Below are 17,441 nucleotides of genomic sequence, written 5' to 3' on the forward strand. Positions count from 1 at the left end.
CAAAAATAATCTCCCAAAGTTTCGTAGTCCAGATAATTGAGTAAAGGTATTTAAATGGCTATTACATTTGACATGGTTTTACTAAATTCGCTGGAAATGAACTTCTCAACTCCTCTCGTCGGCGCTCCCATTTGCGTCTCACTTTAAAAGCCAATAAAAATTTAATCCATATAGGTAGCACAAAAATTCTTTTTGCATACAAAACCAGAGACTTTAAACTTTCATATAAAGCCTCCAACATGCTTCTGTTGCGTTGTTTTCACCCTCTAATGAGTCTGAGTATTATGCGTTTACAACAAAAATAGCACAGCCGCTAACTGAATACAAGTATGTATATTTCATATGCTCATAACTTCATAAAAAATGCACTGGTCATAAAAAATGGCACATCAATATTTAAAGCAGATTCCCAAGATTAAAATGAATCCAAAATCAATATAATATATTGCGATGATCACAAGACATTACTCACGGAATGATTTAACATACTTGGCTAAAAACATGTCTCTCATCTCTCCGGGATGCAGCGTGTATCCAATGATCCCGGACCCATCCATGTTCGTTTTCCAACGTGGAATAACACAAAATAGATATCATTTTAAAGCTTAGAATCTCATCTTTTTAATGCATCTAACCATTTTGAAAAACTCCTAACGAGTGCTGAGAAGCACCGCTAAACCGGAGTTTACCGCCCGTTGGCACCACCTGGCTGCGGAAAAAATGAACAACAATTTTTCAAATTATACTTTATGCTATCACCACGAAATTTGAACCAGATGCAGCTTACATATAGGAGAGTATCATCAAAAAAGATTTTTTTTAGCGATCTTATTGTGTTCCTGAGTTATTCCATGTCAAATAAAAAAAAAGAAAAATTATTTTTTAAAAAATGTATATTTTTTTTGTATTTATCAGCTGTTTCTCAGCAAGAAAATGTCCAAATGTAATGTAATTTATATTTTCTTAAAATTTAAAATGTTTTCTATCACATGATATGAAATGATTTTGACTCTCCTTGCTACAGTTTTGGAGTTATGAGTCTTTACTTTTGTGTGTGTCGCTATGAAAAAAAAAAAAAAAAAAAACTCTAAAAAAGCCTTCATGTCTTAAAGGGGTAATTCAAATAAATACTTTAAAATAATTTGAGCTTCAGCCTGGTTTAATAGCATTTATATATAAAAAATGTCTTTGGTCAAATTAAGCTGACTAGGATATCATTTTAAAGCTTATTGTCTCATCTTTCCATTGATACCAAAACCTCAATTTTGAAATTTGGGTCACTGTGACTCATTTTGCTGGATCAGGTCACATATACAGAATAATATATTGTGTTAATATATTACAATATATTGAGTAATACATAAGGAATTGCCACTTTTCATATATTGAAAAATGTGACAAAATATTTACTAATATCATAATGTATGTATTTTTATATTCAGTAATACTTCATAATACGTACATGTGATCAGATATGGTACTGCATGTGTAATATATTGCAGATGTATTTACTCATGCAGTATAAACACACATATATAGAAAATGTGCAATATATATATATATATACACAATCAAGGATAACATTTTTATGTAATATATCACATTATATTTTGCAGTATATTCCCATATATTTGTGTTGCATAAGTGTAATTAAACTGTAAATTAATTTAATCCCGGAATGTGATCAAGTATTCTGGGTAAGCCTGTACATCATTGAAGATCACAAACATGGATGGATTCTTAATTTTATCTGTCACACTGTCATAAAGATGAACACCTTTTGAACTCTTTCTTGGAGGAGTAAGAAGGCCTTTTTGTCCTTGAGTAAAATCACCGACAAGCACCCTGGCGAGGTACATGCGTTTATTTCCTTTGGCATCAGGTTTAGAGTAGCTTTGGGCTGAGTAAAGTGGGTCCACAGCAAAATATGTACCATTCCCATACAAGGCTCCTAAAAACAGAACAAGAATACAAGTCTATTAATTGTACATGCAAATACAAATTTGAAAGATCATGATTCGTGATACTAGTACCATGCATCCCAGCGTAGCTGCGATTGAAGCCGTAATGGTTGATCTGATCTGTCTTATCAGAGCCAGTGCCGTGGAAGAGATGCTTCTCATAGTTTTCATGCTTGCTTTTGTGTTCCATCTCCTCCTTTTTGATCATGTAGCTTCTCCAAAGAGCACTGTTCTGGACTCTTTCAATCTGTGCACAAGACAAGAATAATCATTCAGCCTAAGCAATCACTACATCGTGGTACAAAATTACAACCTTTCAAAAGAGATTAGGACAAAATCTTAGGTCAGATATACTGGCATATTTAATAGGCAAGTCTTACTTGAATGATGTTACTGGATAGTCCGTACTTTCTAAACTCTTGCTCCACATCTGCAAATTCCTGTGAACCTGCTGTGAGTTTTACAAGAACAACTGACTCTCCTTTCATGTCCACCCAGTTTGAAGGCAAAGAACTTTGAGCTGCAGACAAAAAGATGAAAAACAAATTTCAGTGACCTTCTAATCACTGTCTGAAAAGACAAAATATTTAAAATGCAATGTTTAATCTGCCTTTACATTTCTCACCTTTTAGGTCTACTCTCTTTAGTTCAATTCGTTTTTTCCCTTTTGTGGCAACTTTCTTAAGTATGTCGACATCATACTCTATACTGTTAATCTTGATTTTCACAGACATTTTTTGGTGGTTTAAGGCTTCTTCCAAGACACAATTGGTGAAAACATCAAATGCTTTAAAGTTGTGACCACTTTGATATTGCCACTCAACTATGCTGCTCATTAAAGATGCCAGTAGTGTTTGGTTCTCATTTCTTTCCACCTTACGGATCATGTCGCGAATACGAGACTCTGCAGTGTGTACAAATCCTGTCAGGCCCTTCAAGGTGATGACATCCTGGCTTTTCTTGTCAGTTATGACACTTACTTTGAGCTCCCTCTCCATTGTGCTCAGCATTTCTGATTCCTCTTTGCTGAACTGAGCAATTGCTGGATCACGGATTGTGATTTCCAAATGCTCCTGTTTAATCAAGCTTTCAATCATGGCACTGGCCTTACTCAAATCATCTGGTGTCTCCCCACACAGTTGAAACACAACTGGCTCGATTTCCTCCAACGTGATTTTTTTACCTTTTGTCCAGTTACATGTTAGATAGAAAGAAACAAATATTATTATATTATATTATATTATATTATATTATATTACAGTGTATTGTCAGACACACAACCTTATTCAGTAAAGTCAGTCAATTTGAGGGCCTCTTTTTGAAGTATTTATTACTGATAGGTAAATCATTTTGTATATTGGAGTAAATGAGGCATTCCCTTTCAAAGGCTACACTCTAAGCTGCGCTTTATTCAGCGCTATGGGAACATCTTTAGTCGTGACCAGCCGTGAATATGTGTAAATCAACGTCATCTTTATTGAGAGAAAAGTATGAGCGAGCAAAGCAAGTGGTGTGTGCCTCCGTGCTCGCGTCCTATGTCCTATAAAGCCGTTGAGGAATTACTCGAGGTAGTAACTCGAGCTGTGGCCAGATTACAGCTAGACTGGCCACAGGAAAAAGAGACCCACTCCAATCATGGAGAAAAACGTATACTTCCCGGATCTTTGTGCCCTCAACGTCGATTTATTCGACTATCGTGGGTGCTGAGGAACGGGGGTATACGATGATGCCCCAGGTTGAAGAGACGCTCGCGAGCTATCTCTCGCCTGGATCAGCATCGTCATTAAAGAAATCTACCCTCCCCACAAAGCCCTGCAGAACCACCTCAGCGCTTCAAGCTTCAAGCTTCAAGCTGCGGGTCAGGCTGGTGCTGCTTTGCACACCATGGCGGTGTTGCAAGCATATCAGGCTGACCTGCTAAAGGATTTGAGTGCGGGTACCACCATCGACGAGGAAGCGTTCTCAGAACTTCGTCGTGCCACAGATCTGTCTCTCCGTGCCACCAAGCAGACGGCCCGTGCTATCGGCCGTTCTATGGCTGCTATGGTCAGCACGGAGAGGCACCTGTGGCTCAATCTCACTGGCATCAAAGACAAAGACCGCGTTTTTATGCTTGATGCGCCAGTGACACCTTCCGGCCTGTTTGGCGACTCCGTCAACACAGTCGTCAACAGGTTTCGGGAGGTGAAGAAGTCTGAGGAAGCATTCGTGCAGTTCCTTCCTCGCCGCACTCAGGGGGAGGGGCCATCGGCCAACCAGCCCCAACCCGGTCCTTCGAAAAGGGAGGTACAGAAACAAAGTATGGTGAGTCAAGCTCCCCCTCGTAAGGATTGGGGACCGTCTCGCCACCCGCAGCAACCTCCCAGGCAAGACCTCAGGACCATTCTACAGAAAAAGAAGAAGTCCTGATGGTCTTGCACCCAGCCCTGTGGGGATGGCCCCCCTCGGGACGGGGCGCGTACTACACCTAAAACCCGCCCCCTGCGTTTCAACGGCGTGGTCTCCACTACCGTGAAGCGGCATCACTGTCACAAGAGCTGCAATCTCTGCTGGAGAAAGGGGCTATAGAACATGTTTCCCCTCTAGAGAGAGAGTCAGGTTATTACAGCAGATACTTCCAAGTGCCTAAGAAGGACGGGGGGCTGTGTCCAATCTTAGATCTTCGAGGCTTGAACCGTTCAGTCAAAGCTCTCAAGTTCAAAATGTTAACAGTAAAGATGGTCGTGTCACAAATCCAACAGTGTGATTGGTTCATCACGATCGATCTCAAGGACGCATATTTTCACATCGAAATATTGCCACAACACAGGAGGTCCCTGAGGTTCGCTTTTGGGGGTGAAGCCTACCAGTATCGGGTTCTTCCATTCGGCCTAGCCCTGTCACCCCGCACATACACAAAATGCATGGCTGCAGCACTGGCTCCATTGCGACTTCAGGGCATTCGCATTTTGAATTACATAGACGACTGTCTAATATTAGCGCAGTCGCGAGAGATGGCATTAAAACACAGAGATGTCATTTTAGCTCATCTGGTTTCTCTAGGGTTGAGACTCAACGAGAAGAAAAGCGTTCTCTGTCCAACCCAGAGAACGACATATTTAGGGGTCGTTTGGGATTCGACCACGATGCGGGCACAATTGTCTCCCGCTCGAGTCGAGACTATTAGGTCTCATGGCATCAGCATCCTCGGTAATCCCTATGGGCCTGCTGCATATGAGACCGTTTCAGTTGTGGCTCAAAGCCAGGGGGTTTCATCCAAGGGCCAAACCCCTGAGGCAAATAAGGGTTACGTGCCGCGGGCTTCGTACCCTATCTATGTGGCTCAGACCCCGGTTCCTCACCTTGGGTCGCTAGGGGCACCATGTCGTCGCAGATTGCTAACGACAGACGCCTCCCTGATGGGCTGGGGAGCGGTCTTAAATGGCCGTCCAGCCCAAAGGGAATGGGAGGGCCATCAGCTCGTCTGGCACATCAACTGCCTATAGCTGATGGCTGTATTTCTGGCCCTGAAGTACTTTCTCCAGCAGCTGAGAGGCTGCCATGTCCTAGTGCGGATGGACAACACAACAGCAGTCTCTTATATAAATCGCCAGGGAGGTCTGCGTTCACGCCATCTAAACAAGATAGCATGACAGATTTTCCTCTGGGCCCAGAACAAGTTCCTGTCACTGAGGGCAGTGTACATTCCTGGGTACCAGAATGTGGGAGCGAATTTACTGTCCAGACAGAAACTACTGAGCGGGGAGTGGAAACTTCACCCCGAAGTAGTGAAACAGATATGGTGTTAAACAGAGATTCTACGAGGCGGAGGTGGGCCTCTTCGCCTCCCATCAGACAGCGCAATGTCCCCTTTACTTCTCTCTGAGTCACCCAGCCCCCCTAGGTCTGGATGCGATGGCGCATACATGGCCTTCGATGCGCCTGTATGCCTTTCCTCCAGTTGCTCTGCTCCCGGGTGTTCTAGCCAGGGTTCGCCAACAAGGGATTCGCCTCTTACTGATAGCGCCACATTGGCCGAACAGAATATGGTTCTCAGAGATAATATCTCTCCTCAACGGCTCGCCCTGGGCGATACCGAGCAGGAGAGACCTTCTGTCTCAGGCACAGGGGACAATATTTCATCCCCGGCCAGAGATGTGGAATCTTCATGTTTGGCCCCTGAGGGGAACAAACTGAGGGACACAGGGCTTTCACCGCAAGTTATCGAGACTATTTTAAATGCTAGAGCTCCCTCTACTAGAGCAAGTTATACCAACAAATAGGGTGTCTTTGAAAGATGGTGTACTGCACACAATGTAGATCCAGTAAACTGCCAAATTGCTACAGTTCTGGACTTCCTGCAGGAAAAGTTATCGACAGGTACATGCCCCACCACTCTCATGGTTTATGTGGCCGCTCTCTCGGCTTGCCACGCTCTGATTGACGGTGTGCCTTTGGGCAAGCATGTCCTGCTCTCTCGCTTCATTCGAGGAGCTAGGCGGCTTAAGCCTCCTTCTAGAACCAGGATCCCTTCATGGGACCTAGCAATAGTCCTAGAGGGCCTGGTTGAGACCCCCTTTGAACCGTTAGAGTCAGTTTCTGACAAGCTGTTAACTCTGAAAATGGAAAAAAGAATTGGGGATTTGCAGGCTCTGTCCATTGTGCCATCCTGCTTAGACTTTGCCCCAGGAATGGTGAAAGCTATTTTGCATCCTCATCCTGACTATCTGCCTAAGGTTCCTTTTTCGAACTTGCATTTGGTCACTCTTGAAGCCTTCTGCCTTCCGCCGTTCACAACGCCGGAGCAGGAGAGACTGTGAGACTGTGACCAGTCCGTGCTCTTCAGACTTATGTCCACCGCACCAGCCAGTGGCGTAAGTCAGAGCAACTGTTTGTTTGTCATGGCGGCCATAACAGGGGTGCGGCCGCCACGAAACAGACCATGTCACATTGGGCCCTTGCTTATGAGGCGCGTGGTCACACTTCGCCAACGGGCATCAGGGCTCATTCCACCAGGGGGGTTGCCTCTTCTAGAGCTTTGGCGGGGGGCGCCCCCTTACAAAATGTTTGTGATGCGGCAGGTTGGTCCTCTCCGCACACATTCATAAAGTTTTATAGTTTGGATGTTCATGTTACTCCGGGCTCTCATGTCCTTGAGTCGACATCACAAGCTAGCGTCTGAGACTCTCTGTGCTTGTGACACACTTCACAGCCTGGGGTTCCGGACACACAGTGCAGCGGTGTGGGTGTTCTCGTTCCCATAGTGCTGAATAAAGCACAGCTTAGAGTGTAGCCTTTGAAAGGGAACGCCCCGGGTTACATCACTGTAACCCTGTTCCCTGAAAAGGCGGGAACAAGAAGCTGCGCTTCTTTGCCGCACTGAGATGTCCCAGGACTGCTCTTCAGACAAGATATCTGTTGATGCACAGGTGGCACATCTAATTATAGCCTCGCTACGACGCATTCCAATGACGTCACGCAAGGCTTTAAATATAGTTTAATTTCATTGACGTTGTTTTACACATATATTCACAGCTGGTCACTACTAAAGACGCTCCCATAGCACTGAATAAAGCGCAGCTTCTCGTTCCCGCCTTTTCAGGGAACAGGGTTACAGTGAAGTGACCCGGGGCGTTCACTTTATATTTATTTTGATCTATTTAATCTCTTATAGATATTCAACTCCTGCACTCTTGCTCTCACTCTCTCTCTGTTCAGTGGAAATTAATGAATTTTGATCTTTTGTAAGCACCTCAGGGGTCAATGAGTCAAACTTGTGAGTTAAAAAGCCTTCTCTTGTGTTGCCTTGACACTTCCCAGATAGCAAAGTGACATTTGGAGTTTCATCCAAACCGTATTTTTAGATAGGATTGATATTTCAACATTTCAAGTATGTTGGATCAGCATTGAAATTTTGATGAAAGCGTACAGCACAAATGGTTGGAGATGGGGATATTGAACCAACATTGATTTGATTTTGATGACCTCACCCAAAAACTTGTAAGGTAAAGTGGTTGAAAACAGCCATTATTTAGTTTGAACTTGATTTGGTTTGGTATGTACACTTCTCAGTTGTCCAAGGGTGATTTTCATTTCTTATTTGTGCATCCTCGCTTTCATTCCTCGCATCGCAGCTCCAGCCCCCTTAGGATGCGAGGAAAGAAAATGAGGACAGAGCAATCGATGGAAATCTTCTTTGTAGTACATGGAAGTAAATGCATTTTGACATTAAAACACTTTTATAATGATATTTTAGTTGAACTATAATGGGTGATGGGTGCCGCTGCAATTCAGAATTGTCGGATTTACAATGTAAAATCATCCATTCCCCCAAAACATGAAAATAAGTGTCACACTTGTGGAAGTCCAACGCACGATGATAAAGATACTAAATAGTCTTTAATAGTAAAGATTCACAGAACAAACTCAGATAAAGGCAGGCAGGCAGGCAGGCAGGCAGGCAAAGTATTTTGACCACATAACACTGACAATGCCGAACACAACAGGTTAACGAGGTGAACACAGCTGAACAATATAATACAATCAAATGAGAAACCATTACAACACAGACACACAGACAGAAGATGAACACAAGGGCAGAAAACCAAACTAAACTGAATATAATTGCAACAGTAAGTGGTAGGGTTTATAATAATAAGAATAACTTTATAATTAGCCTACATGGACAGTGTGTCTGATATCAATAAAACACATTGTCAAATTATAAATTGTAGGATTATTCCTGAACGAAGCCCACCAAATTAATACAACTCCACATCCCAAAGATCAAAGAGATTCAACTACTCCCTACCGAACCACTCGTGAACCATAAAATTTCTGAAAGATACTGTTCTCCTATGTCTGCCATTTGGAGATCATTGAATGTAGAAACAGAGCCACAAAGGGAGCCCTTTTTTTCTGTTGACTTTAGAAAACAGATGGCCAAGCAACACAAGGTGTAAATCTGCAATCTTTACCAGGAAACTCAGACTTGCAGAGACATCCCAAGGTGCAAAGCACCACAGGCCATAAAGAAATGATCTCCAGATCTCACAGATTGATCTGTGTTTTAAACATTTTATTGCAGCTAAATTCTTAGGAAAGTCTACCTCAATTATAGAAACTATGTACTGTTTGGTATCTGTAGGATGTGTGAATGATTTCCAGTATTTTGATGCAAAGTAGATGAGTGCAAGAGGTAACACATTTGAAATATGAAGGTTAATTTCTTAAAATGCTGGCCCAAAACTCCATAAGTTTGAGATCAAAGGACCAGGTGGACATGCTAATTACATATGAGACACAGGAGAGTGTCCATATCTGATTGGTTAAAACACTCTGAAGGGTGGAACTAACAGACCTGTTTAAAAACTACTTTCAGCATAGCTTTTTGCCTTGGCTTATGCTGATTCGTGCGGACCTACCATCGTCCAGCCTGTACGTTACACCTCTTCAAGAGCTCATCAAAACTTATCAACTTCCCTATACAAATCTTCATTGGACTTCGCCGAAGAAAATCCTTGCAAAGTCCCTGTGCTTCCTGCAACTCACCGAGACATAGAGAAACAAAGCGTAACCCGGCAACTGAACCAAAAAAGATCTCCTTCCTGCAAAGCCAATTCATTCACCATCGAATGCTGTCCCCCAGAACTCTTGACCGTCCTCCAGCCAAGCAGCACTGGAAAGATTCCTGCAACTATGTCACGAAGGGAACACGTGCTTACAGGAGCATCCCACAAGCAAGTAACACAATCTCCTAAATTTTGCTGAGCTGGTGTAATTTTATTAAGCAAACAAACTACGGTTGAATTGCTAGAATATTAAAGTCCCCCTGTAGTCAATTATTGTATCCCTTAAAACTCATCTTTTATCACCAAAATGACATATTAAAAAAAAAAATTCAAGAAAAAAAAAAATTCTTCATGCCTTAAAATAGCTTGAATGTAACTCTACAACCTTGCCTCATTTAATATACATGGATTAATGAATATGAAAATTAGCCCCGCCTCCACTCACGCCAGCTCGGAGAGTCTACTGTTGCTGTGGTAACAAGTAATTTGTTGTTTGTGTTGTGGCTACATGAAATAAATGCACATCCTTGAATGAGCATGGTTTTCCAGTGTATTTACTTGAACTCATCAGGTAGGCTAATATCTATGGTTTGATCCATTCAGGCAGCCAAAATCAGAATTTATAATGGACTGAATAGCTCTTTCAGAACTCGATGTGCGATTCCACACTGACAAAAAATGAATTTTATTGGCTGTACTTCAAGTCAGCTGTCACTTTACTTTGGCACGAGCCCCTATGCGCTCGCACACTTGGCACAGCCCTTGCGACGGTTCTGTCATTAATATGAATTAATATAGATAGCCTTTTGCTTGACTACATTATCAAACAGCTAATAATGTGTTGCTAATGTGACACAAACTATGTTCCCGTTCGTGAGTCAGACAACTGCCTTCTAACAATCAGCATCCTTACAAGCACTTTGAACAACTCAGAACAGTGGAGAAAGGCTTATAGTTCATCATAACATCGTAATAGACTCGCTATATTGCTAAATCTACCCAATTTTTCAGCAATAGTGCCGACTTATGAATTTGCACATGGTTTGTTTTAAAGCATATTAAAACACTACATAGACAAACGACATTAAAAACTTGATTTTCATCACAGGGGGTCTTTAATTCTCTCAGGTTGTGGTCAAAGATTAGTGTTTAAAGTTAGACATTTGGGACTCCATTCACCTTCCAGTAACAATCTCACAATTTCCGTGTAACAATATGAATCTGTGTGGGCACATGTAACAGAGCCCCCCCTCAAAGGAGTGGCTTCCAGACACTTCTAAACAGTCCAGGAGGGAGGTGGAGTGGAGGCGGAACAGGGGGCAGGATGGAGGGCCAGGTCCGTGGAGAGGAAGACGGCCTGGAAACTGAAGCAGGGCAGACGACCAGGGCAAAGAAGACTGGACAGATGACCAGGTAAACAGACTTGAAGACCCCCACGGTGGACCAGATGACCACCACTGCAGCTCAGACGGGCTTGAAGATCCCCATGGCGGAGCAGATGACCACCACTGCAGCTCAGATGGGCTTGAAGACCACCACTGTGGAGAAGACAACCACCAAAGCAGTTTAGACGTGGTTGAAGACCCCCACGGCGGAGCATATGACCACCACTGCAGCTCAGATGAGCTTGGAGACCCCCACGGTGGAGCAGACGACCACCAAAGCAGTTCAGACGGGCTTGGAGACCCCCACGGTGGAGCAGACGACCACCAAAGCAGTTCAGAAGGCTTGAAGACCCCCACGGTGGAGCAGACGACCACCACTGCAGCTCAGATGAGCTTGGAGACCCCCACGGTGGAGCAGACGACCACCAAAGCAGTTCAGACGGGCTTGGAGACCCCCACGGTAGAGCAGACGACTATCAAAGCAGTTCAGACGGGCTTGAAGACCCCCGCAGTGGAGCAGACGACCACCACTGCAGCTCAAATGGGTTTGAAGACCCACACCTTGGAGCAGATAACCACCACTGCAGCTCAGGTAGCACTGGGAACCAACATGGCTGAACAGGAGAAACTGAAACATGAAGCACAGAGAGGTTATCATTATTATCACTAGGGCCATGACAGTATGGGCAGGGAGCTCAGAAAAGCCCTCCAGGGCTCTGACTGGAACATCCTCTCTGGTCATGTAGCAGGGAGCAGACAGTTCAGGAACAACCTCTGCAGTTGCATCGGGACAAACGGACAGTTCTGGTACGACCTCTGCAGTCATGTCGAGGCAAACTCATGAGACCACCTCCATAGTCGTGTTCAGGCAGACAGAAAACTCAGGGACGACCTCCGTGGTCGTTTCAGGGCAGACAAGGAACTCATTGATGACCTCTGTGGTCGTATCCAGGCAGACAGGAAGTCCATAGCCCACGAGGCTGGGTTCTGGGACCATGGCAAACTCTGGAGTGGACTCACGGACTGAGGTGCACTCTGGACTTGACTCATAGGTTGCAGCAGACGGAGAGGATTCATGGACTGGAACAGTCTCTGGAGAGGATTCTTGGACTGGAATGGGCTCTGGAGCAGATTCAAGGACTGGAGCAGGCTCCGGAGTGGATTCATGGACTGGATTTGATGTGTGTGCAGCCCACACACACCAAATGGCTGTGGCCATAGTGGCCAACGCTGAAATCTGAGGGCTCAGGTGTGGCAGCCATCTTGGCTGAGGGCTCAGGCATGGTGTGAATAGTCTGTGGCATAGAAGACACTGACCTGACTGGCATGGAGTGAACCGGACATGCTGGTGACCAAGATGGGCCAAGCTCTGTGGTCATCGGAGCTTGCAGTGTAGGCGGACAAGACGTACTGCTAGATCCATGTTGTGGCTGGAAATGCTCATAAAAGCTGCTGGATCTTGATGGGGCTGAGTATTCTGTAACGGATGGGAGCGGGACAACGGAGTTGGAGATCCATGTGCAGGCTTTAATAAACAGAATGAGCGTAGTCATACAGGCAGAAGGTCAAACACCAGCAAACAGGCAAGGCAAGGCATCTATGTGTGTTTGAGTGCAGCTTATAAAGGGTCACTGATGGGAAACAGGTGTGAGTGCATGATTGGTTCCTATATTGTGGGAAATGGAGTCCATGAAATGAAAATAGAGCACGGACCCAGGGAACATGTAACAGTAATTAGAGTAGTTCAATAAAGTCTTGTTTGGTTTTTCACATATATCGATGTCTTGTGCTGTGTGCTTACAAAATTACTGCCTTAAACTTTAGATTTTTGCTACCATGCTCACAAACAGCTGTCATAACTTTATATTATTACCGTTGGCCACGAGATAAAAACTTTTTGGTGGACGAATAGTTGATAAAGTGTTAAATATTGATTCTGAAACATTTACAGTTTAATTAGGTTCTTATTCACTGTAATTTAATTACTTTTGAGTTATAATTGATCTAATTGACCCTTACAATGTTAAAGGAGGATTATTTAGAATCCTCTAAATAATTATTTATTATTTAAAAAGGAGGAAATTTATACCCGCTTATCTGGGGAGGTATGACTTGGCATGTAAATCTCACTGGCCAATGTTCATTGGCTTGTTTAGTTTCCACTTGGAGGTGATTTGGCTCCCAGGTGAGACCCCAATACGTCAGTATTGACGTAATGTCTCTATTCCCTCCTTCAGGGAATGAGGGTTACATCAGTAACCAAGACGTTATGTGCACGCACAGTGACATTTCAAGTATGAAATTGCTCAAATTTGTTTCCTTTTTAGTTACTGACCTTTAATCCTGCTAAACCTGCCTTTTTTTGGCTCCATGGATCTTTTAATCATGCTTTGATGAAAGCTGGGCAACATGCTTGTCTGGAATATAAGGAACTTCACACTTTTGACATGCACTGGTTCATTTTTGATAGCAAAGTCAACAACTGCACTGATCATTGCCTCTGCAACATCAGCTGGATTCGCTCCACCTTGACCTAAATGGTTAATTTTAAAAAGTAAAAAAGATGCAGAAATTGAAATTATATAAATATTAATTCTTGAAAGATGTCAACAACAACAACAAAAAAAGTTTCACTAAAGATTTTACTAAAATCGAGAGAAAAACGAACAAAAGTTAGCATTACCTGTGCCTAAAGCTGGGAAGGCAACAGAGGTAAATTTGTGTTTCTCACATATATCCAGAACAGACAAAACATTGTTCTCAATATCAGCTGGGCGAAAACATCCAACAACATGTATGATTTCTTTACATAGCAGCATCCCAGATGAGGTCACAATCTCTGTCAGCTGAAAATCTGTATCACTCGCTGTGGAACAACAAACACACATACTAATAAGCAAAGGTTTATCAGATCTCTCTTAAACTATAAATCAAAACATTTTAATTGAATGTTCATCAGCTAGATGAATGGTAAACACACCCATTTGTAATAATTCCTGTTCCACTTCTAATCCAGCAGCATCTAAAATAGCCTTGGATACTCCTGGATAGCAAAGAGACATTGGCAGTTGCATTAGTGTCTTTGAATTGTAAGTAAGTTCTGTGTGGAATCTAAATGCATTAAAATGAAAGGGTGTATAAAGTTGGTTTAACCTGATTTCAAAGAAAATGTTTTATTTGAGGTGTTGACAATAGCATCAGTTTTTTCTTTGGTTATGTCCCCTGATGACACCTCTAGGGTCAGATGACCCACTTGCATAGTGTACACCTTAAGACAGGAATTGGAGACTCTACCAATGGACCCTAAAGATAAAGCAACAAAGATACTTTAAAAACGTCTAGTTTTATAGCTTTAATGATTTAGATTCTTATGTAGTCGTCAATTATACCTTGAGAAAAACCCTCCTCCTCTTCTAGCATATCATCTTCCTGGAGCACCACCACAAATCCATTTTCCCTCACAAACATTGAGAGCATAATTTTACCCTGCTCCTCAAAGTACTTCTTTGCTCCTGTCTTTTTAATGGTTAGTGTGTCCGTATGGAGAGAATCTGCTAACCTTCTAAAGAAAGTCATAGCTTGCTGGACAAATAAACGCTCTCCAGACAGTTTGATCCAAGGTCTCTTTGAATCAAAATTCACTTTCATCTTATCAGACTTAACAAAATGCTGCCAGTCATGCGATTTTCTGTCTTTTATGAATTCGACTGCTGCTTGTGATTTGACACGAACGGTTTCTTCAATTCTAGTATGTTTCTCAATGAAACGTTCAATGTTCACACTGACCTCCATCACTGGATCTTTGAATCCAGTCACTATTACTTTGTCTGTCTGTGAAAGATTTATACACACAAATCTCTTTTTGGAAATACTGAACGAAATTTCCAGTCGTCTTTTGAGATCCTCCCACTCTGGCATTTGAAGGACACTGTGATCTTCTATAATGAGCTCTCTGGACGTAAGAGCCATTTTCACTCTCTTCTCCGCCTCAGCAAGTGCTCTTTCTGTGGTCCCAGTCAAAACAACATCTCCATTTTTGATTGTGTAGACAGCAGCTATTCCATGACATATAAAGAGATCTGTGGACATTTCATCACTGTCCACTAATCTCAGGAACTCCAGGATTGAACAGTCAATCTTTAAGGGTTTCTGTATCATATTTATTTTCTTCTCAAGGACCCAGTTCTTGAACACGAGGATCTCTGTATGAAGACCTGATAAAACTAATCTGTTTATTTTTCTGTTGTGGTCAATGTGCAGTTGTGGAGAAACAGCACTTTTCAGGCCATCTTGTAAAAGAAGAGAGTACATGGCAGGAGACATCTCCATATGCTCCGTCACACTGTTCTTCTCTCTCTCCATTTGATATGTTGCATTCTCTAAAATTTTCTCCATGATGGGTTTCAGTCCAATTATTTCATGGGTCATTCCTGCCATTGTCAGGACCCCTTTAGAGACATCCATATCTGTGAAAACTCGATCTTTCACTACTTCCTTGACAACATTCTCAACTTTAGACCACAAGGGGTGTGACAATGGCCACTCAGACATTGCGTAGTTTGAGATTATTTTCATGAAGGCATCAAAGGCATTCTTACTCCAGTCATCAATGTGTATTCTGGTAGCTTCTTTCTGTTTCAGCAATGCTGGATCAGGACTGAGCAAAATCTCAGGTTTGTCCATGTCTATTTGGCAGAAGTGTGAGCTCATCTGGTTTTTAATAAAGGAAATCTGCTCTTTCTTGAGGAGGAATTCTCTGATGGAAGGATGTACTCTGACTGTAATGGGTTCAGGCAGCTTCAAATGTGGCCTGTTGCCACCATACAAGACCATATCGATTGATTTGAAGTAGGTATATATCTTGACTGGAACATCACAGATGTTAATATCTTTCTTCAGAACTATCTCTTTGGCTGTAAAGAATGAAAGTTGCAATTACAGTGAATCAATGTATTGATATTGACAAAATGAGGTAAATATGTGTTAGCAGATCTAGAATTATAACAACTAAAGCAAATACTCCAGTTGCACATGTATTTATACCTTCTTCCTCTTTAAAGGTAATAATGGCTGCATGTTCTGATGGAATTGTGAAAACTTCCTCTACTGGACCCCATTGCTCAAAAATCAGTTCCAGCAGCGTCTTGTTGACCAGAGCTGGAAGATTCTCCACCCGCACACATGTGCTTCTCTCCAGTGGACGGGCCCTCAGATTATTCTTCTTGAATGTTTCATGCTTCCTGCTGTCCACAAGGAACCTTCCTGCAGCTGGAAGAAATGATATTTTACAGAATCAACTCATAAATAAACAAGTCAACAATGTGCAACTATATGTTTTAATATTAAAAGTGTCATAATAATTGTGATGGGAAGTCACAGTGAAGATTTGTTTCCGTAAAGCAGTTCTTTTGTGCAATTTGTTTCAAAAAACTGTTTCAGCAAAAAAACATCAGAAACAGTGAGTTCTTGTGTCTGTTCTCAGTTCAATTATAGTGTACTGTACTGTTGGACTAACTGCAGCGCTGCTAAGTAAAGTTAAATCCTAGGAATTAGGCATCACAGGATCATATACTCTGGGATATTTGCTCATTTTCATTTGTAGTGACTGTCAGGCACGTACGAAATTGAGTTTTGAACTTGTGGATCAGTGTTGACAAGAGGCTATAAACTGTTTCATATGATTCAGTTTGATTTGATGAACCAGTTTTAGTGAAGTGGCGTGCAATAAAAAGAACTGGTTATTGAACGAATCGTTGTTTTGAACCAGAGTCACATGTTCACACTGTCAGCCCAAATCTGATTCTTCTGAATCTGATCTAAAATTATTGACATTGTGTATCTCAACTGTTCAGATCTGATTTGTGTGTCCATGCCGCTCTTTCGTTTTCCAGAATATCTGCAATGATTTCTATGGCAATGATGTTGCATTGGTAGGTACAGTACAGTCCAAAAGACTAAGATTTTTAATGTTTTTAAAAGAAGTTTCGTCTGCTCACCAAGGCTACATTTATTTAATTAAAAATACAGTAATATTGTGAAATATTATTACAATTTAAAATAACTGTGTACTATTTAAATATATTTGACAAAGTAATTTATTCCTGTGATCAAAGCTGAATTTTCAGCATCGTTACTCCAGTCTTCAGTGTCACATGATCCTTCAGAAATCATTCTAATATGCTGATTTGCTGCTCAATAAACATTTATGATTATTTTCAATGTTGAAAACAGTTGTGTACTTTTTTTTTTCAGGATTCCTTGATGAATAGAAAGTTCAAAAGAACAGCATTTATCTGAAATACAAAGCTTCTGTAGCATTATACACTACCGTTCAAAAGTTTGGGGTCAGTAAGAATTTTTATTTTTATTTTTTTGAAAAGAAATTAAAGAAATGAATACTTTTATTCAGCAAGGATGCATTAAATCAATCAAAAGTGGCAGTAAAGACATTTATAATGTTACAAAAGATTAGATTTCAGATAAACACTGTTCTTTTGAACTTTCTATTCATCAAATAATCCTGAAAAAAAATATTGTACACAAAT

The 17,441-nt window shown here is 41.9% G+C and overlaps 1 protein-coding gene across 1 annotated transcript; it reads right to left on the reverse strand.

Annotated features, from left to right (window-relative positions):
- Nucleotides 1-1,380: 1,380 nt before the first annotated feature.
- On the reverse strand, nucleotides 1,381-16,171 carry LOC125253944 (protein mono-ADP-ribosyltransferase PARP14-like; the record flags this gene model as incomplete). The annotated part of the gene is made up of 10 exons (XM_048168203.1): nucleotides 1,381-1,951; nucleotides 2,034-2,208; nucleotides 2,342-2,481; nucleotides 2,587-3,144; nucleotides 13,232-13,429; nucleotides 13,580-13,762; nucleotides 13,877-13,939; nucleotides 14,050-14,199; nucleotides 14,286-15,809; nucleotides 15,940-16,171. Coding segments are annotated over 10 exons (3,507 nt in total), but the record flags the coding sequence as incomplete, so codon positions are not given.
- Between the last annotated feature and the right edge of the window lie 1,270 nt (nucleotides 16,172-17,441).

This window comes from Megalobrama amblycephala, linkage group LG19 (genome assembly GCF_018812025.1).
Source record: "Megalobrama amblycephala isolate DHTTF-2021 linkage group LG19, ASM1881202v1, whole genome shotgun sequence".
Taxonomy (NCBI): Eukaryota; Metazoa; Chordata; class Actinopteri; order Cypriniformes; family Xenocyprididae; genus Megalobrama; species Megalobrama amblycephala.